Source organism: Archocentrus centrarchus, chromosome 23, assembly GCF_007364275.1.
Source record: "Archocentrus centrarchus isolate MPI-CPG fArcCen1 chromosome 23, fArcCen1, whole genome shotgun sequence".
NCBI lineage: Eukaryota > Metazoa > Chordata > Actinopteri > Cichliformes > Cichlidae > Archocentrus > Archocentrus centrarchus.
In genome coordinates this window covers 7,189,943-7,212,989 of record NC_044368.1, presented here as the reverse complement: position 1 = coordinate 7,212,989, position 23,047 = coordinate 7,189,943, and the positions used below count along the sequence as shown (strand labels likewise).

General features: G+C 40.0%; 1 protein-coding gene across 3 annotated transcripts in view; it reads right to left on the bottom strand.

The window, feature by feature from the left end:
- acss3 (acyl-CoA synthetase short chain family member 3) overlaps nucleotides 1–23,047 on the bottom strand; it is a 45,634-nt gene that overhangs the window by 13,333 nt on the left and 9,254 nt on the right. For all 3 annotated transcript variants that reach the window (XM_030719737.1, XM_030719738.1, XM_030719739.1), the window contains exons 8-9: nucleotides 22,632–22,783; nucleotides 14,258–14,361 (exon numbers count right to left, since the gene is read on the bottom strand). In XM_030719737.1, coding sequence (XP_030575597.1) covers nucleotides 14,258–14,361; nucleotides 22,632–22,783 — 256 coding nt within the window. The remainder of the gene's footprint in view (nucleotides 1–14,257; nucleotides 14,362–22,631; nucleotides 22,784–23,047) is intronic.

The window sequence follows — 23,047 nt, the reverse complement described above, 5'->3', positions numbered from 1 at the left end:
TCACACCATAGATGCATCTACTAAAAATTTTGGACATGTTCGAATCTCTGTGACCTTGACCTCACGGTAAAGGTCAAAGGAAAATTATGGGCATGAACAATAGGATCTATGTGTTATCTCAGTGGTTTGAAAAAGGTTTGAAGGCAGCCACTTAACTACACTTCTGACTTCAGACACACCTGTTGCCTGATGCCTATTAACCTTCATATTAATACTCAACTTCGACACGAGCACAAATAAAAAAATAAAATAAAAATTGAGAAGATAGGGGTTTCCTTCATTTGTCAGACATTTCTGTTGTTGGAAGGTAAGTAGTGAGGCTAACTCTTACCTACAGCCCCTACAGTAGCAGTAACACATAAACAAGCACTGAATGACTCATGTGCAGTAAATAGCAACACTGACAGACAAAGCTCAAAGGGTGCTTTCTGTACGTCAGTACATATGCACAGTCGTATTTGAGGTTGTTCTGTTCCTGAGGTAACTTAGTTGAGAGCTACCAAAAAAAAAAAAAAAAACTAAAGTCAAACTCAAGGTCAATGTAAAAGATGCTGATGTGTAGGAGGATGAGAACAGAGACAAAGAAAATAGATTGCAAGCTGCTTTCCCAGACAATAAAATACGCCCTTTTTCCCCCACGTAGCGTTTCTTTATAATAAATGTTTCAGCTTTCAACTTCACACAAAGTCAAGAATCTATCTACCTCATAAAAAAAAGGGTTGTGAAGGAGGAACACCATGAAATTTTTAAATAGGCAATCATGAATAATGCTTTTGATGGAGACTACTAGAGATGCACACACTGATACAAAATGTATCTAGTTGTAACAGAAGTGGCGGCATTCTCTCTCAGAATTTCATCTCAAGAATGAGTGTAAAACAAGCCTTAATACAAAACTCTGGGATTAGTTCTGCTGCGTTGGACAGTACAGATTTAGCTGCTCAGACACACAATGACTGGCAGGTGAAGAGTCAAGTACCGGTAGGTAGCACAGGCTTTGTTAGCTAAGCCTTTGGATTGAGTTGAAAGTTAAAATTATAGATGAATGAAGAAATGTTTGGAAAGGAAGCAAAATGCATGAGGAAGAGTATGTTGCAGGAGCTGCAAAAGCATGACAAGCATTAAAACCAGGATGAGAAACAGCATATAACATGCGCACATATGCACACATCTCATTTACAGCTCTTCAAGGGGCAATTTCATCTCATCAGCTAAAAACACTGCCTCCCTTATCACTTCTCAGACAGCATGGCTCATTCGCTCAGAGCTAAGTTTATGCATACAAATTCACTACTTAACTTGCTAATGAAAGACCCCCATCTTGTGCCTCAAAAACCTCAGCAGACAATGCAACAATGCCTTGGAATGAATGCCAAGTGAATTCCCAGGTTAGACAGCTGATGACAGCGGCTTCCGGTAAACAACGAAGTAACATAAAAGTGGCACCTTGGCTCTCTGAAATGTAATTACAGCAGCCACGACATCTGCGCTACTGTCTCTGCTGCACTGTAATGAGACCAAGTGAGCAACAGTGGGGAGAGGGGGGGCTTGCTTGTTGTTGAATGACATGAGGTACAAAGCCAAGGCTTTCCAAGCCCTTCCCAAAGGAGGGCAAGAGAAGGATGACATGATTCAGGAACAATTTACTGAAAAGAAATATATTCTGATTTAGGACACAAGAAGACACTGAGGGACTGGCCTATCTGCAAGAGGTATGGAGAGGAATATCAACCATGTGAGGCAAACGAAGGGCTCTTTTTGTTTTTTTTGCAATTCTAGTTTTCACCAGGCTGGTCAAAATAAAGCTCAGTGTCTCACTGGGGCAGCTCTGCATGGCTTTTATATGTCATGAAGTAATGATAAATTTGTAAAATGTGGCCCACCCTTTGCAGCTATAACAACTTCAAGTCTTCTGGAACGACTTTCCACAAGGTTTAGGAGTGTTTATGGGAATTTTTGACCATTCTTCCAGAAGCACATTTGTGAGGTCAGACACTGATGTTGGACGAGAAGGCCTGGCTCGTTGTCTCCACTCCAATTCACCCCAAAAGGTGTTCTGTTGGGTTGAGGTCAGGACTCTGTGCAGGCCAGTCAAATTCTTCCTCACTAATCTTGCTCATCCATGTCTTTATGGACCTGCTTTGTGTACTGATGTGCAGCCATGTTGGAACAGGAAGGGGCCATCCCCAAACTGTTTCCACACAGTTAGGAGCGTGAAATTGTCCAAAATGTCTTGGTATGCTGAAGCATTAAGAGTTATTTTCACTGGAACTAAGGGGTTGAGCCCAATTCCTGAAAAACAACCCCACATCATAATCCCGCTCCCCACCAAACTTTGCACTTGGCACAGTGCAGTCAGACAAGTATCGCTCTCCTGGCAATCGCCAAACCCAAACTCGTCCATCGGGTTGCCAGACGGAGAAGCGTGATTCATCACTCCAGAGAACACATCTCCACTGCTCTAGAGTCCGGTGGTGGCGTGCTTTACAACCACTGCATCCGATGCATGAGTTGCATTGTGCTTGGTGATTTAAGGCTTGAATGCAGCTGCTTGGCCATGGAAACGCATTCCATGAAGCTCTCTACACACTGCTCTTGAGCTAATCTGAAGGCCACATGAAGTTTGGAGGTCTGTAGAGACTGCAGAAAGCTGGCGACCTCCACTAAAGCACGATGGTTCTATGTACACAGCAGACAGTGACCGTGGACTGTTTCACTAGTCACTGTTCTAACATAACTGTTAATGTTTTGTCTTCAGAATGAATCCAGTGTTCAACATTTATTCCGCATGACTTTTCTCTCAGGTCTTTCACACCCCACCTGTCATGACCCTGTGCCCCACCAGTGGGGCGTTCCCCACAATTTGAGAAACACTGAGTTAATGCAATATTTTTGTTAAATCCTTGGAATTAAGGCTGAAAGTCTGCACTTCAGTCACACCATGAGCCCTGTCACCAAAGAGCCAATCAGAAGCTGAACTGTGAGACACGGGCCAACTGTGCTGAAGGATGAACTCTGCATTGATCCATTATGTTTTGAAACTGTGCACATGCATTGCAGAAGTATAATTTGTGGAGGAAAAACCTTTTAAATGTCATTTTGGGGCAAATTTAACAAACTTTTTGATTTTTTTAAATAAGATTTTACTGATGATTTCATGCATGCAGTTTTTACTGCTGATAACCACTGAAATTAAAGTTATGGCTCTCTTCCTATTAATTTAGACAGAGGTGTTTTATTACCACCTAAATAATTGTAATTATATGGTTGTCACCATGACTTAATGTCTTACTTCCCTGTCATATTAGCTCATTTGCTTTATCATATTTTAATTTATATTTCAGGATAAACCACTTCACATGCATCATCTCGTTTTCAAGTCTTGCTCACAACTTTGATTTGGTCATAAGCATTTGTGAAGTTAGTCACTGATGAACATCAATCTCTTGGCATGTATGGATGCTTACTTACACTAATGGAGGAGGGGAAAAAAATGAAAGCAGACTAAGAATCTCACCAGTGCACATTTTTCCTCCAGACTGCCCGTCAGACTCATTAAGTTGTGCCACACATTTAACCCACCATTAAAAACAAAAAAAAGGTGTCAAGGCTGAATTATAGTAAAACATTTAACACCCCCAGCTATCATTCTATTAAAATCTCATGCCATTCCAAACCTATTACAGACTAATGCACGGGTGTCAAACAGAGCCCACTGATCAAAACTGGCTGATCAGGCCCACTAGATGGCTTGGCAAAGTGGGATAATTTCAAAGGATGAGGGGACTTTTCACTGCATTTTGTTTCCAGACTGTATGGATGGGTCACAGGAGTTGTCACTGAAATTTTCAAAATGTTTATTTAATCTAAGCCACAGGTCTTAATTGTTGTCTGTTTTACTCGATGGCAGTAGCAGTATGGTTAAAAGGACCAGCATAGCTCAAATCAACTCAATTGCATGGTTCACTGCTGGTCCTACGCAGAGCCCACACATACAGTAGCTTTGCACACTGTCATCTTCAACAACCACCCAGTCTGTGGGCTACTCTTACTTGTGCTGTTGTTGCTCCTGCTGCAGAGAAAACCAAAGTTATAACATGCAAAGAGCATTTTTATTTTTTTTAATCTTTGGGTTTTTTTTTTTTTTTTGCATTTCTCCCTTAACCTGGTAAATTCTCTCCCTTTCCCACTTAGTCCCACTTTTCAACCAATCATCACTCAGCCTTTGTACAGCATCATCCACATCAAGCTGGTGGGTTTCTTTTTTTTTGTTTGTCTGTTTTTTTTAGAGGACCGCATGCAAGCATTGGCTGCATACCCACAATCCTTCACTCTAAATAGCCAAATACACGTGCATGAAAACAGCATAAGCTGTAAGACAATGCTGTTTTAACATTTTTTTTCATCAGTTTTGTAAACAGATAGCTCACTAAATGTGAAAATGCTTTTTACAGTAAAAGACAGGGAAATGTTTGGATTTCTTTTTACTAGGTTATTATGCAGTGGTTTCACTGGTGCAGCCTACATGAGATCAAATTGAGCTGTATGCAGGCCATGAACTATAATGAGTTTGACACCTCTGGACAAATGAGAGCCACACAAATGTTACAACCACTCCGATAAAAAGGTATCCATGCAGGTTCTTGTATAACCCGATTTATATTAACACAGCAGAGTGAAATATTCCTGTTAAACTGTTAGGTAAAGATTCTTTATTAACCCATGATCCTGTGCAGCACTCTTTATCTTTTGCAACAGTAAATGCTGGCCTGCTAAAAGCTTGTTTTTCTTCAGTGAGAATACGTGTTTTCAGTAAGGTTGTGCAAAACTGCCCTTTGCAGTCTTTCTGAGAAGAGGAGGACGTTTAGAGTCCACTGCTGTGCCAGCAAAGCATTGGGCAAAGGCCACGGGGAGACATTTCTCAATTCTACAAATTTATTTGACATGACAGTTACTTTGAGGAGGTCCAGTTCACTTTTGAGATAATTTCATTCTGTTTGCAAAGGCATCTGCTGTCTGTCAGAGTGAGTCAAAGAAACAAAGACAAACAGTGACAGAAAGCCAGACAGAGAGACGGGAAGATCTAAAAACACCACTACTGCGGGTCCATTCGTCACCACTCACTGGTGAAGCAGCCAAAACCTGCCAACTGGAAACACATATTTGTTGCCAGGCAACACCAGTGACATCAGCAACCTCCATCATCAACCCCTCCACCCTCACCAATGGCACTTGGGTCTTAAAATAGCGCTTAGATTATTATCAGGCTTCAAAATGGCAGATATTCTCTCATATGAACATAAGGGGAAGCGAGCTGGGGTTGGCATTCGCATCCGATTGCTTAAACCATGCAAACTATGATATACATTGGGGGGGGGTAATTTATTTTTCGATATCTGTGTGCATGTGAAAGCAGCATAAAACAACAAAAATAAAGGGCAGGTGTTTAAAAAAAAAAAAAAGAGCAGCGTGGTGCCATGTCTGGTTGATGAAACAGGGTGAGTCAGCACATGACAGAGGGAGGCTGGAAAATAACTGAGTTCACTGCAAATGAATCAGAAAACTAATCGTCTGCACCAGCAGGTACTCCGGAGAGAAGAGCAATCACAAGGCCAGATTAGTCAAACTCGAGCTTGTTAGCACAAATAAATATTCCCAGCAAAGAACATTGAAATTTAGTGTTGCATGCACGTGCTGGGGAAAAATGCTGAGATCAAATCCTGCTTACAATAGTTTTTAAATCCAGAGATGTCTTAAACATGCTACATGCAGTATTTGTAATGTATATTTTGCTTCCAAGGAGCCAGACTTTGTCATGTTTTTCTGAAGCGGTCTTAAGCAACAGTTCTCCAGGCTTTCTGAAGGTTGTTCTCTGTATACTAGCTATTGCTTTTTCACTTATTTTCAGACCCGTCCTTGCACCTGACCATTTTCAGAGGAATATTTTTTATTTGTTAAGCCACTGAACACTGACCCATGAATAATTCAAGCATTAAAAAGGCATCTAACAAAAATGTATAAACCAGTGTGTTGTGTCTACACATACTAGCCAACTTAGCAAAGAAGTTATTTTAAATTGTATCTTCAGGCCTTTTGTTACTAGCAGCCTGTTGCAAAAACACAATTTGTTCTTATTTCTTTAGCTGAATCTAGGAAAAATACCAAAGATAACACTTTTATCATAAACTTTTTCTACTCTTAGCTCTGCGTGATGTCAGTGAGAAATTTCCTTAATGCGGTCAGACACACACCTCTTGCTATGAGCGTAGAAGCCCCACCCACCGACGGTTCAAACTCTGTTTGCGAGGGGCAGCCAATCAGAAGAAAGTTATTCTAAAAGTAAAGCTAAAACCGCAGCTCCAAGCACCAAGGCCCAGTGAAAGATTAAAAGAAATCCAAGCCATGATTCACATCTAAAACAGATTATTTTTAGATGTGAATCATGCAAAGCCGCTTTAGTAGAGCCCATACTGCTCTTTGGGCTCTGCAACAAGTTGTATGGGATCTATGCTGTTCAAATCTAGAGGCTGCCAGTAGAAACAAGGTGGCTGAAAGAGAGTGCAAAGAAAGAAGAAACAGCTTGTTTCAGACAGAGGATAAGCTGGCTCCTGCACCACAGCCCAGCACAAGATAAATGAAGAATATCCTGAATGTTTCACGGTTAACTAATGGATTCCAATAATAAAAATTTGGAGCTGGAAATGATAAATTTTAGATTATTATGCAGAGAATCTTTGACCTGTAATCTCCTCTCTGTGGTATGTCATGTTACCTTCTCTCAATGACACCATCAGTTTTTCCTCACCAGGGCCTTCTGGAGATCTTAGGAGACCTCTGCTTGCAAAACAGACTGATGCTGGCTCTTTTGTGTGACTGACTGCCAATCAGCAGTGGCACATCTCTCGCTGAAAGGCAGGGAGAAGCCTCCAGAGACAGATGTGATAATGAACCAAAGCCTGAGCTGTTTTTAATCTTTTCAGTGGTGCGCGCCTGCCACTGTTGATGAACTGCTGAACTGTCAAAGATACTGTCAAAAGGAAAAAAAAAATAAATGAATTGGATGATGCATCTTTTAACAGGAGCTGGAAAACACATATTCTGTTTGATAAATAAAGAATGTTACAGTGATCATAAAGCAGCTTTACACTGGGGAGCTTCAGAATAAGGCAGCTTCTGTCTTGCGAAGGGTTTCAAATACATGTTATCAGCAAAAAGATCCTGTGACAAATATTTAATATCATTTAACATTAATTAAGTCTTTTCATTCAAAGTAGAGTATAGTCAAATGCTTGTTTTTTAGCTGCCAGTGGCATAAATCTGGGAGTTAATTTACTTTAAATCCAGGTTATGCTAACCTCACATCAGAAGCCTAAATTCAATCATATTATTCTACTATATTTTGTCTGCTGTTCCCTGTTACTACTCTTCTTATCATTGCTCATGGTACCCGCTTTCTCCCCATCGATTACAGCTTTCGCCTGCTGAATATTACACTTCAGGATTAGAGGCTTGCAGCTGGGAAGATTTATGAGCAACAGCACTGGTGATTGATTTTGTTCAATTCTATCTGTTTTTCTGGTAACTACAAAAAAAGAGCACCATGCGAGTAGAGGGACAGATGCATCAATATTTATAGATGAAAGCCAAATGTGTGTGAGAGGATCTTAAAAAAAAAAGAAGAAGAAGAAGAAGAAGAAAACTGTCACCCATTGAATTTGAAGCTGAAAGTCAGAAAATGCAAACAGACTTTGCTGTTCAGGTGTTTTCACTATAATGAGTTTCTCAAGGAGTCAGTGTCTTCTTTCAGTGATGCATATTTCGAAGTAAATGAGCCTTGAATACTAAACTGCTTTCCAATGGCCAAGTTTCTTCTCTTCTGTTGGAAGAGAAGATGAAGGAGAGTTGTCAAGGGACTGGCATTGCTAAAAGTTTGTTGATCGATGACCTGCCATCACAGAGACCGTGCATTGTGACACTCCCAGATAGCTGACTCATAAACTCATGCTGGAGGAAACAGTACACACACTACTTTTTTTTTTTTTTTTTTTACTGGCAGGTATGAACATCATTTACCTCTTACTTACACTAGAGAGTAGTGTGTCAGTAGAAGGAAACAAAAAGACTGATAAAATTAATATTCAGTATTACAGAATCACACAGCTACAAAGTACTCAAGGCACATTTGAGCAAGACAGTTAGTGACCGATTAAGCATTTCCTTTTTTTCTGTCATATATGCACCATCACATGGGAAAAAACAAAGCAAACAAACAAAAAAACTGCAGGCCTCCCTTAGCATGTTAAATCTTAAAGTTCAGGACAACACAGTTAGAAAAAGACTGAACAAATGTGGTTTGTCTGGAAGGGTTGCCAGGAGAACGCCTCTTCTCTCTAAATAGAACATAGCAACAGGGCTTAGGTTTGCAACAAACCACGAGATTTCTGCAACAATGTGCTTTGGACAGACGAGGCCAGAGTTGGCTGTTTGGCTATAACGCACAGCTCCACATTTGGAGCAAACCAAACACAGCATATCAGGACAAACACCTCATACTGTACAGTCAGTCACAGTAGTGGAGGGGTGATGATTTGGGCTTGTCTTGCATGCAGAGGGCCTGTGCACCTTGCAGTCATTGAGTCAACTATGAACTCCTCTGTATACCAAAATATTTGAGACTCAAATGTGAGGCCATCTTTCTGACAGCTAAAGCTTGGTTGACACTGGGTCATGCAACAGGACAATGATCACAGCAGCAAATCAACAACAGAAAACTCAAGTGGCTGAAAAAGAAAGTTAATACAGTTAAAAGTAGGTGTACAAGACGAGATTCTCAAATTAAACAAGGCCAAAGTTTCAAATTAAGTGGTCAGTGTATATAAAAGTAATCTGTAAACAAAAAGTTAGGACTTCAGACTGATCTGTGTCAGACAGTTTTCTGCCATCTCTATGGTCATCTCAGTCACAACATAAGAGGTCCACTTTAAATAATAATGCTAGCATTAAATTATTACATGATCTAATGACTGTTGCACAACGGCCTGACAATTGACAAAAGAAGTTGCCAACAACTTCTGGAAAGAGACACTGGTGTTGAGTTTTCCTCAGGTGTCGCTTCACTTCTTTGAGCATCAAAAGTTATGTATTTCTATTACATTGAAAAAACAAAGGCAGATATTTCTACAACCAAAACTGAGTAACTCACAGCAAAACAATCTAGGTGGATATCTCGTATGTTGACTGTTGACTGTCCCTTTAAGGATTATGTCACCTATTTTTGCACTACAGGTTCCAGCTCTTGGAAAACATGCTCCACGAGGCTATACAATACCCAAGTGGGTTGAAGTAATTGTTGGTTTCAATCTCTTCAGGGTAACTGTTGTTAAAAACACAACCAACTGCAGCTGTTACAAATGATGGTTGTTTAAAAAAAAAAAAAGGTGTTCAGCTAAAGACTTATTATAAAATTATAAACTATGATGATTTAATGCATGTGTGTGTCATGGCAGAGTCTCTTTTACCCACATGCTTTTAGTCAGACAGTGTCCATCACACAAAGAGAAAGCAAGTGAGACTGGGAGTGACCCACTCTACCGTGAAAAAGTGGAGAACACATTTGGATTGCAGCACTGGCCACCAGCTGCCAGTTATTGAGTTTAGCAGGGGGTGAAGAATCCAATGGGATTTACACATCTAGACAGAAATCAAGAGGGTGCCAGAGGTTTTTCTCCAAATCCAATAAATCACCTGGCTCGGATAGCCATGGAGCGTGACAGGATTTTGTTTTGGTGCGTGTGTGTAAGAAACAGAAAAGGAAGTGGGATTTAAACTTGACTGATACAAACACCCTTCTGTTCAAGTGGAATGTAATGTTGTCTCTCAAGCACTGAAGCTGCAGAGAGAAAGATGGGAATCAACAGCTCTGCACAACACATATCTGCTGGTGAATGTTTGCTTTTGTTCAACACCGTGCAGTGCCGGTCAGAGATGGAGCTACAGGTGGAGAGCAATAGGTTTCAATATACAAAAAGAAAGAGAAAGCAGCTAAATCAGATGATAGCCGAATGCCTGCAAGAATCGTGCGTTTGTGTTTGTCAGTGCAGTACTGCTACTTATTCTAGAACCTTCTACCCACACTGCGGATACAGTATGAACAGTAAATGCTCACAGAAAGCCTTATGCAACAAAAAAATATGAGTCTATGGGTGTTTAAACTAAGAATAGAAATACCATAGCGAAAGAATTCAGTGCCAACACTGCTCTTCTGCTAATCAATAACCCACAATGTACGAAACTGTTGCTCAGTTCTGGGATTGGAAGGTCACCACCCAAGAGAATATTCATCAGTGCACCCAGTCTAGACTGAATGCAGGCTTCCTCCCCAGATCAAACACACCATTCTTACTAAGACCAAAAATACTGGCATATTTGAGTGGTCGTCTGCCTAACAAAGGCAAAGGTGCCCCCTAAAGGTTATCTCAAATTGCAGACAAAGTGGTAAATCTCAGTAGTAAGCACGATTTACAGGACGTGGTTTGAATACTGGCAAGTGATGTAGTAGGTTTATATAATGCACAAGGCTTCACAACATTTCAACATTATTAAACAGGCATACTGTGGATTCCAGTCCTGGCTTTCATTACTTAAATCCTAAAGTTGATTTTGACTTTAGGCAAGACATTGTTCTACTCTTTATTCACCAGTTACCGATAGCCACCAGAGGCTGAATACCTAGCAGGTTTGTTGTAAGGAGAGGTGTGTAAATGGCTACAAATTCTGTTGAGACTGGTTTTAGGGAATGAACAGCTATTCCTGGGGTGTTCAATAGAAATGTAGATTCCCAAGGATTTAGCCCTTGAACTGAAACCAACACATAAAATAGAGTCTGCAGAGGACTTTGGGTTGGTGTTGCAACAGGCATACTAAAAGGTCAATAATATAAATTTCATCTACCATTTGTGCCATCTATTCTGGTCTCTGTAACAGCGACAGTAGTTTAAGAAGTATTGCCCAGACCTCCCAATTCCAAAGCTCCTGTCTCCAACCAGCCAGGAGGCATCTCTTCAGCTGTTCTGGGTGTGCCTCTGGGGTTCCTCTCGGTTGGACATGGCTGAAACACCTTGTCTAGAATGCTCCATAGATATCATAATAGACCAGTACAGCATCCATATCACTGTAAATTCTGGACCATTCACACAGTCTCAAGCTCTGTTGTTCCCTCATGTCTGAACGTGACCCTGAAGTAGCTGAGGTTAGCCACTTGAGGCAAGAACTCATCTCTACTCCAGAGTAAGTACCAAGGCCTCAGACTTGGAGGTGCCAGATCTCATCCCAGCTACTTCAGCCTCTGCAGCAGACTGCACCAGTGCAGCTGGTGCAGAGGTCTCGGCTTAGTGTAACCACAGGACTAAAACATCTGTAAAAGCAAAGGTGTGATCCTGAGACCACCAAACTAGAAACCCCCTGCTGCACTGAGAAATTCTGGACATAAAAGTTGTGAATAGAAACCAAAAAAAGGACTCGTTACCAGCAATGCAAATCAAACTGTAGCTAAGATTGTACAGCGACCAAGAGCCAGCAACAACAGGCCAGATACCATAAACTTTCAATGTAACCCTTTAGGAAACTCCAAGTTAAGCAGTAATATTCCTTTTCTCCCAAAAACATATCGACTGCACCACCTCAAGCATCTTGAAAAGGGCAGCATGACCTCAAGAGACTGATTTGATAGATCACATTTCTATAACACAGCAGAATAAAGGTCTTCAAATTTCAATTTAGCCTGGACAACACAATCAACCAAGAGAGCTAATCTGTTCATCTGATTGGAGTGCACTGCATGTACAAACATTCAAGGTCAATGGGTTTTCCAACAGTTCAGCCACAGTATTGATTCCATATTTAACACAGGGATGTCGTCTTGTCCAACATCAATCCCCCATCTGCACTGGCAGGATATTACAAAACAAAGAGACATCTAATTGTGCTCTGTCACTGTGGCTGACAATATTTATCATAGTTCATCAGTTCAAGCGAGGTAAAGCGATGAAACTACGTGCATAAAGGAGGACATGACATTAGCATGCTGCCTGGATTCAAGCCTCCCATTCAAACAGCTAATAAGGTCTTACTCATTCAAGAATCAATACAAAAGAAACAGTGCAGGGAAAGCCGAGAACCCAAGAGTGTAATTACATATCATTCCCGAGAACAACAACAGTCATGGTGTGCCATAGGTTAACTGGAAAATGGAGAAGAAAAAAAAAAGAAAGAGAGAGAATGTGCACTTTTTGGAAAACCTCAAACTCTGAGAAGCTACAGGACCCATTTTAGAAAATGATAATCAGGACTCACTTTTCTAAGCATTTCATTAATCCAGAGTGCAAAGAGGCACTGTGGTACTGACTATGGAAATGGAAGCCTTAGAGAGCAGATAGACCCAGGTGAAAGGCCTTCTGCACCAGGACTGACTGACTACAAATTACTGCACTCATGTTTAAGTGAAAAATCAATATGATCAGTTAAGTCTGTTTTTATGTATATGGATTCTGCAGAGACAAACAAAAAGACTCATCATTAAGTTGCCTAACTCGAAGCATGCTTTAGTTGAGAAGCAATTTCGATTTCCACCCTTGATGGGCAGCGCACCCATGATTGTTTTCTTTTGCCTTTATCTTTTCATTAAGCACATAATTTAGGCCTCACACCTCAGGGTCCCATATGGGTAGAGTGACCAAACAAAAACTGAATGTGAGAAACAGTATTTCATTTGTATGGAACAAATTTGGATACATTAACAATGCTGGGAGGTAGTCAAATATATTATTTTTGAATGAAGCTTTTCAAATTCAAATTCTCTCACTAAGTAAGTAGAATAAGAATTAAAGGAAGCTGAAGTTTGTTATGGTCTTATGATCCTGTATGCCTAAAAACAAATACCCTAGTTTCCATCATGTATACCAAAATCTGAAATGAAACTTTGACTTATGACTTTTTGGCAACTTGCCATGCATGCAATGCATAAAAGCCAGCAAGGATTCAAAATGCTGTGCAGCCTCACTTAAAGAGGGATAACTGGCCACCCTGCATATGGGTGCAAAGTCAATTAAACAGTGAATTTATTGGAAGGAAATGCCAATCAAGCGCCCTGTGTAAATGCTGCTTGGGAATGAAGTCCCACCAGACTACAACTGTCCACTGTAATAACAACTGATAACTATTACCTCAGCTTTGGTAAATACATATAATCAAATGGGTGACATCCGTCTTATGCATGGGACATCTGTTTTATATTATTGTTTGAGTCACTTTATGATTTTATTTTCAACATATTCAAAGTTACAGTAGTGATATCTTTTGACCGCCCACTTAACCTTCCACTCATGTGATTTGACTATCATCTTCACATTCCTTTGTCATCTTGACTGAGGTTCAAAAAGGTGCATATGATGCCATATCACTTGGGTAATGACAGATTCCCAGAAAAGCTTAGAAATTCAAGCTTAAAGTGCTACAGTTCCCCCATTAGAAAGGGTCTAATCCCCCGAACTGTGATACGAGCCGTACAAAGGATTAATCAAAGAGAAAAGTGTGATAAACTGTGCTTCATTATGTCAGCAGGCTTTTGGGGGAATAGCGATTTTCTGGAGTGCGCCTTTGCTCAAGGTCAAGTTAATGTCAGGACACTAATAAGATATAGGCAAGACCACATTTATAGTCATCTCAAGCTGATAAAGAATGACTGATTCTTAAAGATCAAATTAAATTACATCACCTTGTGAAGTTCATGCTAATAAAGTACTTTGGGCCTTTCAAAAGCATTTCTTCCCTAAAATTTAAGTAATAAGTGCTTCTTAGCCTCATATAATGACATAATTAAAACTACACTTGACTCAGCGTATTTTGGTAAAAGGTAAATGTTTTAAAAAATTTGTGCTTTAACCACAAAAAAAAAAAAACCCCAGTGACATAAAGTCTATGAAGTGCACACAGCACACTACATGTCAGGCTGGCTGTCCTGTGATGATAGAGACCAGTTTCAGTTTTCCAATTTTTCAACATGCAACTTTGGCCTAAAAGAACTCCATGCATTCGTTTTAAGATTTTGGCATCTTAACAGGAATGCATGGCATGAATTATTTAGCAAGAATCTTCCCCTGTTCAGTTTAAATACCATCATGAAGATAAAAACATGTTTCCCCAATCCAAATGTCTGCTTGCTTTCTTTTCTGTCTTTAGAAAGTTAAAAAAGCCTTCCTACCGGTCTGCCACCAGTGATCCAGAACAGGAACCTTAAAATTCCTTTTTGCCCATTCCAGGGTTTCCACATCACATCGCTCTCCTGCCACGAATAGCGTGCGCAACCTGCAGGGAACACAGAGCACATCTGTCCATCATCGTAAAGAAAGCATGGCATACTTCCTCAAAGGAATGGTCCGGCTAAATCAACATCTATTCAATGCAAAAAAAATTATATAATTGCAGCCCTGAACTATAGATTTCTTGAGACTTTAATGTTATGCCAAATGTGTGTACTACAATATGTACAGTTGTGGTCAGATGTTTACAAACACTCATCATGGGCATGAATGTCATGGTGATTTGGGGCTTTTAATGATTTCTTTGAATTGTTCTTTTTCCAGGGTGGAATGATTAGGACGCACAACTTTGAATCAACTTTGGATTTTCTCTAATCCACACAGGGCCAAAAGTATATATACAAGCTCAAATACATACACACACTCACTTAAATCTGTTAATAAGTGTTGCTGAAGGTTCTACAATGTCTTAACTTGACATGGTCAAGGCCTATTAATTTGTTTTTAGTAATAATGACTAATTACAACTGGCAATTTCACTTCAGTAAATCTTTTCAGACTAGATGAGATGAGCTGTATGTAAGGATTGCCCCCTGAGGTGGTTTGAATGTCACATGAAGCCAAAAGTCAGATATGACTGGCTTTTAGAACGTATACATCACAAGTGCTCATCTGGTGGCAAAAACGGGAAAACGTGGAGAGGGAAAAAGCCGGCTTGCCATTTTCAAATTATGTTTGGATTTTTTTTTTTTTTTTTTTTTTGCCTTTTCTAGATTTCAGCTTAAGGCGGCTTTAAAGGAAAAGGCATTTGATCCACAACCATTTGGTCTTCAAGGCAACTGCCACATGCTCCTAGCTGTGACCAAAGTGTTAATAGGGAGCTTTGATAAATGCTGATACACATTTCAAATCTCCTAGAGTAGATCTACATGATTCATAGTTCAAAATATTGTTTTATTAACTTACACTGGGTATTGATGCAACCCCCTCAGTTCATCCTCCTCTATCTGAAACAATCTATTTTAGCCCGTGCCCTCCTGAATTAAAGTAACTCTACACTTCAATCATACCTTTATTGTTTGATTTTAAATCCAATGTGGTGAAACTGGAGGCAAAAATACCAAACACAAAAAAGTGCCACTGTCCTAAAACATCTTTAACTGTATAACTAAGAATTAGGAAAAGCTTAATAGGTCTCATTTAAGCAGATAGTTCTTGACACTTGTTGACTAAACCATCTGTGTAGTTTTCCTTTCCCTTCTTCTCAGGACAGTGGAGGTGAATACTTGTTTATTTTGAGCATCTTCACAAATCCCAAAGTTATTAGCCTCACGCTTTAAATGTCAAGGCAGAAAACAGTGAATTCCACTTTTTTTCCTTCTTCTGAATCTCTCGAGCCTACCTACAGTCTTTCTGAGATGACACCACCACCACCAAACCTTCTGCCCTCCAAACAACCTTATAAGTTAGCAGCAAAGAGCCCCTAAATCAAGAAGTACCTAAAAAACAACAAACTCTTCCAAGTGCTTCTGAATCTGTGGAATTCAACCCACCCTTAGTCCCTGTTTCTTCTTCAGCTTTATATTTTGATTTTGGATTTTGGATAACTGCTACTCCCTGAGTTCATGCCCTACTACTGAACCAAAACACTACAGTTTCTGTCTTCAGTCTCTCTTATTTCTCCCATAACCCATCATATCTATTTTCAAAGGGCTGTTGCCTGCTTGCTAGAAAACCTTTAGGGAAACCATAACCCCCCTAAAGCCTAGGCCACATTTTTGGCTCAGGCATTGCCTGATCACTACATTCTCCCATGAATGACTGCTGACCTTTTGTGCTGATTACAGCCTCTAACAGACTGTCTTTTTGATTAATACTTATTCTGGCATTGATGTACACTTTTAAATTGACATTTTGTAAATCAGGTCACACTGTGCTGTCAGAAGCACTAAACTAACTCTGACAGCTTATATCTGTGTCAACTGAACGCTTATAACCAACACTCAGAAGCCATTGTGACAATATGGAAGGCCTCTCTCTAAATCAGTGGTCCCCAACCTTTTTTGAGCCGCGGACCGGTTTAGTGTTAGAAAATATTTCCACGGACCGGCTTTTAAGGTGTGGCGAATAAATACGTCAAAATAAATGATACGACCATAACCAAGTGTGATATTTTCTACGTATAATAATAAAAAACGGGAATCCACTTTGTATTCGTATGCAACTCTATCAGCAGCGTTCTCGTAACATCCCGCCTCAACATGAATAACAGGCTCTCTGCCCACAGCGCTCCCTGGTCAGCTGTTAGAGCCATGGTAAAACATGCCTTCAAAATAAGATACACCGCAAAAACAAATACAGTAGAAATCACCTCAGTCGGATTCAAATGGCCCAGTTTGGGGTCTATTATCGAATTTCGCTGCAATGGCTTCTGCTTCATCTATGAATTTGCTTCTGCAAATTTTATAATCTGAAATTTTACTCGTAAGTGCAAGTTTGTAGCTTACACTTGCCACGATTGTCCCCGGTGAAATGAACTGATATAAACACTAAAACAATTTCCAGGCGTTGTTAGTGTGTGTGTGTGTAGTTGTGCATGAACGAGCCGATGCATGGAAGTGGGCGGACAGGAGCTGAGGAGGGTTTTAGCGCTAAACTCATCCAGTTTATGCGATCACATTTAACTGGAAATTTATTACAATGGGACCAGATTTTTCATCCGAGGTAGGTGAATATCCGACGGATTTATGTGACGATTTTATTGGAATTAATGTTAGGAAAAATCAGGACCTGCAGATGCCATCCAACTAGAGCGAAAACCCGATTTGTGCGACTTCGACTTAGGTGATTTTTACTGTATAAAGCGCATGAAAAATACAACTCACCATAACACTGAATCAGTGTAAGCCCCCTGAGCTTGTTTCTCTGATACTCATTTTTGCTGGCTTCTGGTTTGACTGGGTTCGGCCGATTTCACATGGAGCGTGGCTGCAGAGCCGCGGTGTCAAGCGCTGGAGAGTCAGTTTGATGGCTGGGTCTACCTCACTGCTATCCCCGGTGTTGATAAATAAAAATGGTAAATGGACTAGTTCTTACATAGCGCTTTTCTACTCTTGTTGAGCACTCAAAAATTTAAAGAAGCGTTATGTAGGTCAACCAACCGATTTCGTTAGACAGGCCTGAAGCTTCTGGGTTTAATTTTAGCGGTGACGTATCATGTGAGCAGAAACGTCTTGACACGTCAAGAGGAAGTCATGGAGGGAAGTAACGGAGCGAATCCGCCCATTTTTCAAAATAAAATATAGTTTAGGCGCAGATAATAAGTAAAACGGAAATAATTTAAGTTATTTATTCTTTATGTGCGGCCCGGTACCAAATGTCCCACGGCCCGGTACCGGTCCACGGCCCGGGGGTTGGGGACCTCTGCTCTAAGGGATTAACCTTGAAAAAATTACCAGCTATAGTCCATACCTTTACTGCTTTCCTCAGTCTCATTTTCTTACAGTAGCATTTTGAGCTGCAACAGGAAGCTGTGTGTGTGTGTGTGTGTGTGTGTGTGGGGGGGGGGGGCTCTAAAAACCCACCGGACAGTAGATTTCTCAGCACAATGCAGCAGACAGAGCTAGCAGCAAGCTGGTGAGCATAGTTGAAGCATTTAGCAGCTAAAGAGCCAGATATTTCCCTCAGGAGTTAGTGGAGTCAACAGAGATTGGTTTGCCAGGTGGCCAGAAACACTTGAAATGAATGATAATGTTGCTCTGTAACACAAGGATAAGAATGCTGCTCACAAAGCAGCCAAAAATAATAACCCTGCTGATTTTAAGGGTCACTGACTCATAGTATCATGCTTAGAATAAATAGCTTTAAGAAATAGAAAATATCTAACATACTACAGTAAAATATGTCAAGGACCAAGAAACAGGACCGAACCATGTACCATCATTCAGCTGTCTGATTTTTGTGCACAGGACTTAAACTGAATTACACGGAATAACCGACTTGCTGTATTTGTGAAGGCCTTGTGTTCTAACTGATAGCAATATTCCCACCACCACATCTCCAGATATTCAATTCAGATGTAGTATTCAAGTACTCTTTGAGGAGGTAACAAATTAAAACAAAGTGACCTCAGAAACTGTGGTGGGAGGGTGGTGGTTTAGCTGCTGCCAAAGCCAAGAAACTGTGTTAGAGCTCAGTAACAGTTAATGGAAACATCTGTGTTATTTTTTTCAGTGTGTTTTTTTTTTTTTTTTCAGTAGGGATGCAACAGTTGTGAAAGTCTGGGTTACTACTGGTGTTTAAAATAACAACAACAGTCCGAAGCACCGCGCTGCATGTTAGTTTGAATTAGTTTATTGTAGAAGTGATAAAACATTTCATTTGCTTCTTTTTTGCTTTTTTTTTTTTTTTGGCTGACTGCATATTTACATTAACAAGCAGTTGTACCTAATGTATTGAGCCAAATGTGTGCTCCCTGTCAGGGTCAGCAGTTTGTTAATAAAGAAAAATATTCATCTAGGCTATTTTGTAAAGATAAGGCTACCCTTCAGTATGACCCTGAAATAGAAGAAGTAGAAAATGTTCTTTGTTGTCAACATTGGGTTTTAGTTTACAAAGTGCAAATATGCTCTGAGTTTATAATGTTATGAGAACATTTGAGGAACACTGAATCAAAGGAGCCTATCAGCACTGCCAAAAGGGTGAGAGGCAGGGCACACCCTGGACAGGTCGCCAGTCTGTCACAGAGCTAACACAGAGAGACAGACAACCATTCACACTCACATTCACACCTATGGGCAATTTAAAATCACCAATTAACCTAACCCCCTTAACTGCATGTCTTTGTACTGTGGGAGGAAGTCGGCGTACCCGGAGAAAACCCACGCAGACACGGGGAGAACATCGAACCTCCACACAGAAAGGCCCCAGCCAGATGGTGGATTTAAACCCCGGACCTTTTTTTGCTGTCAGGCGCCACCACCCATTTTTAATAGACAGTCACAATAAATCCCCAAATCATAGTAAATTAAAAAGAAAATAGCCCACATTCAGTTTTACATTAGCTCAAATCAGCACATTAGAGCATGAGGTTTTGATGAAACAGTACATGTACATGAAAAATGTCAGGAAGCACTTATTTCAATGATTTTTTTTTATTAAAGGCAAACACGTTGTAAGCATCACCACCTTTAAAAACACCTGATTTTACTGTGCATCAAAAAGCACTATCCAGTGGAGTCATGTTGTCACTTTTGGACAGCGAGGCTCTAAGCAATGACTTAATTTTATCCTTTTAAAGATCCTGCTGACAGAGTGACTGCCCCTTTCTTCACACTACATTTATAGAGTACACTGCTGCCATTACAGCTTCAGACTCCCTTGTAGACAGATTTTCAAAGCAATTTTCATGTCTATGGTAACAAATGACATGCACATTGAAAAGGTGTGCTTATGTATCTCATAGTCAATTATCTGCAGATATATGAGGTGTATTTGAAGCTTGGAACTATGCATTTTGTAATAAAGCTACATTAATTTTCTGAACAGTTTTTACCTCCTCCATAAACAAACATTTAATTAAAACCTAAACAATTATTACTGACATCCATCCATCCCCATTTCATAGGATGTGGCTGTCATCATCTGCTATGAGGAATATAGGTTTTTTTTTAGGACCCAAGTGCAGGATGAAAGAGGCAGAGGTACAAACATAAAGTCAGCATTTATTGCCAATAGCCCAAAAGAAACACACAGTCCAAATCTTTGAATCCATGAAACATGATAAACAAAAAGCCAGGAAATCTAAAAATTCCAAAAGCACTATGAACCAGAAACACGAGGACTATGCAAAGAGGGATACATACGTGTATGACAGGACTATTTATACACACACTGACAGGGGATTGAACACAGGAGGGTAAATGCGATGCAGCTAAACACAATAAGCAACAAGTGAACACAATCAAGGAGTCACAGACTACATCGTATGCCTGTACACTTCCAAGCCTAGAGAAGTCTCTCTGGGAACTCACTGGTTATAGTTTAATGACTTCAGTGACAGCAGCCAGTATTTCAGGGCTTCTGCTATATTAGAAGCCGTGATTTCCTCAAACGGTTGGTGACTTGGACTACAAAAGAGCGTCTGGTACCAAACATCTTGTCTCTTCCCAGCAGATTCTGAATGTTTAATTGCAGGATTGTGTTTATAATGATTCTAAGTTCTGGTAAGCTGAACTGACTGCAATAATAGTTCAAATATAAAACTAAGTGAAAAAAAACATGATTATTCACTGTGACTTGATGCTTTCCTTTTTATGTAGCAGATTAAGCATTCAAGACAGATGAACTGACACATAAATTGTTATTAACAGTCTTCTACCCTTAAGTTAACGCAGGTTGAGTTCAATTTAATAATATCAAAAGGTCACATTTAATTGGAATAAAAGTTCTTACTGCACCATAAAGAAACAGTGTTTTAATGCTGCTTTTATAATGCAGCATGTGTATGACGGCAAATTGTTTTGCTCGGAACCAAAGGGAATTGCAGCAATCTTTTACAAACGTGCCTCCGCCAAGGGGGAAAAAAATGCATTAAGAACAAGTGTATATAGGAGCTGTTGCCTAAATGACTGATTGCAGCAGGGTCACAGCTGAGGACAGATTTCAATACTTTGTGAAGCGACAGTACTGTCGAAAATCATCTCTGCAGGAAGAGCTTTGGAAAAAAAGGTGCTATACATTCAGCACAGCAAACAACAGGAGATCGCCGATTCAGCACACAATGTGAGAGTTACTGAATGATTCACTAGGGCCATAGGTCATTCCCACTTAGAATTGCTTTATGATTGTGTGCTAAGAGGCATTTTTTTAGACCGCTGAATAGAGTAAAAGTAGCACACTGACACCAAAACCCCACAGATTTATACAAATTAACAAATCCTCATGAAGTATTTATCTCTAAACTAAACTAATGATGTGAAAAATGTTTTTGTTTTTTTTAAATCCGAGCTATAGACGACCTTCACCTGATCACACAGTGTAATTTAACACAGGTGGGCTGCAGTGAGTGAGTTGTCGTTGCTTGTTATCTATCGCGATTAACACTCAAGTGGCTCGAGTTGAGGGTGCAGACTGTGAGAAACTAAGGTGGGAAAGGGCTGTGCATCAGCAGATGGCCAGAGACTAATGAGAGGCTGGACGGGCTGCACAGACCACCATCAGCCATGAGATGCTTTAACAAGTCACTCCTGGTGTTTCAAAGTCCTCTGCCACTGACAGCTGATGCGTATAGCTGCCATCTCCGCACACAGCATGTTCATCCGAGTCCCAGGATAATATGCAATTATCTCTCTGGTTCAGTCCATGTAGCCATCATTTGTCATAATAAGGGCAAAGATCATAGTCTTACAGGCTGAAAAAAAAATCATCTTCAAGAAATATCCTGAAATCCTTTTGCAAGGGGTTCTTACACTTAAGATTTTGGATCTCCATTAAGGTTGAAGCCAAAAATAATTATAGTATCAATCAAGCTGAAAACTCCAGGGTTGAAAAAATTATTGAGCTCCTCACTTTTTTCTATTTTCTATTCAACTGAGCTCATCCTGTTATACAATTTTTATCCTTTCTGGGCATTTTGTGTGTGTGTGTGTGTGTGTGTGTGTAATTATATTCATTTTATTAAGTTAGGTTAACATGGCTTTTGCGATAAATTAAATAGATCTCATGAAATTGCACCAACTGAGAAGTGCTGAAAAGGTCCTCAAATGCCCATTTTAGGTCATGGGTTGAAATTCAAGGTAAATCCTGGGCAGGTCCCCCAGTCTGTTGCAGGACCAACAAAGACAGCCTTTCCCACTCACATTCACACTTTAGTACTGCCAATCTGACCATGTCTTTAGACTATGCCAGAATACCACACACAAACACAGGCAATTAGATATGAGCACTTCTGGCTCCAAAAAGTTTAAATTAAATTAAATTTTAAATTAATTAATTAATTTAAAAAAAAATCAAAATGGGAACTTACAAACCTACCACCATCTTTTATATACAGTCTATTGGATCAGGCAGCCATTTAATGTATGTCAGATAAAACAGAAACAATTTTAGTCCCATTGCAACATTGTTAAGCTGCTTTGCTTTATTTTGCAAACCCACATCTGAAAAACCGTAAATCTTCACACACGAGGAGTTGGAACCATCAAAATGTTTGCTTTTTTTGCTAAATACAACTCAATTATAGATTCATCAGTTTTGTCATTTTAGTGCTAATCTCCACTGTACACATTCAAAAGCATTTATTCTGTTGCTCTGTACCTGGTCAGAGGATATCTTTTTCCAACTGCGGCTTGGGGGTCCTGCTGGCGGATAGCACGGATAGCAGTGGGCGCTGTGAACATGGAGGAGACTCCGTGTTCAGACAAGACACGGAAGAAGGCGCCAGAGTCTGGAGTCCCTACAGGCTTTCCCTGTAATCAGACAGTCCAGCAACAACTGGTTATCTTACAAAATTTTGTATTTATCAAGGTATGTATATCATATGAATTTGAATACTGAAAAGTAAATACCAGATACAGAGATTATTGTTGAGGCCCGAAACCATTCCAGCAATATTTCTACAGTCTTAAGACTATAAACTGCAAACTATGAATATTCATAGAACAGCTGTTTAAAATGGAGAGGCACATAGGAAGACTGGCTTTCCAGACAGATGGGCAAGAAAACACAGTTGC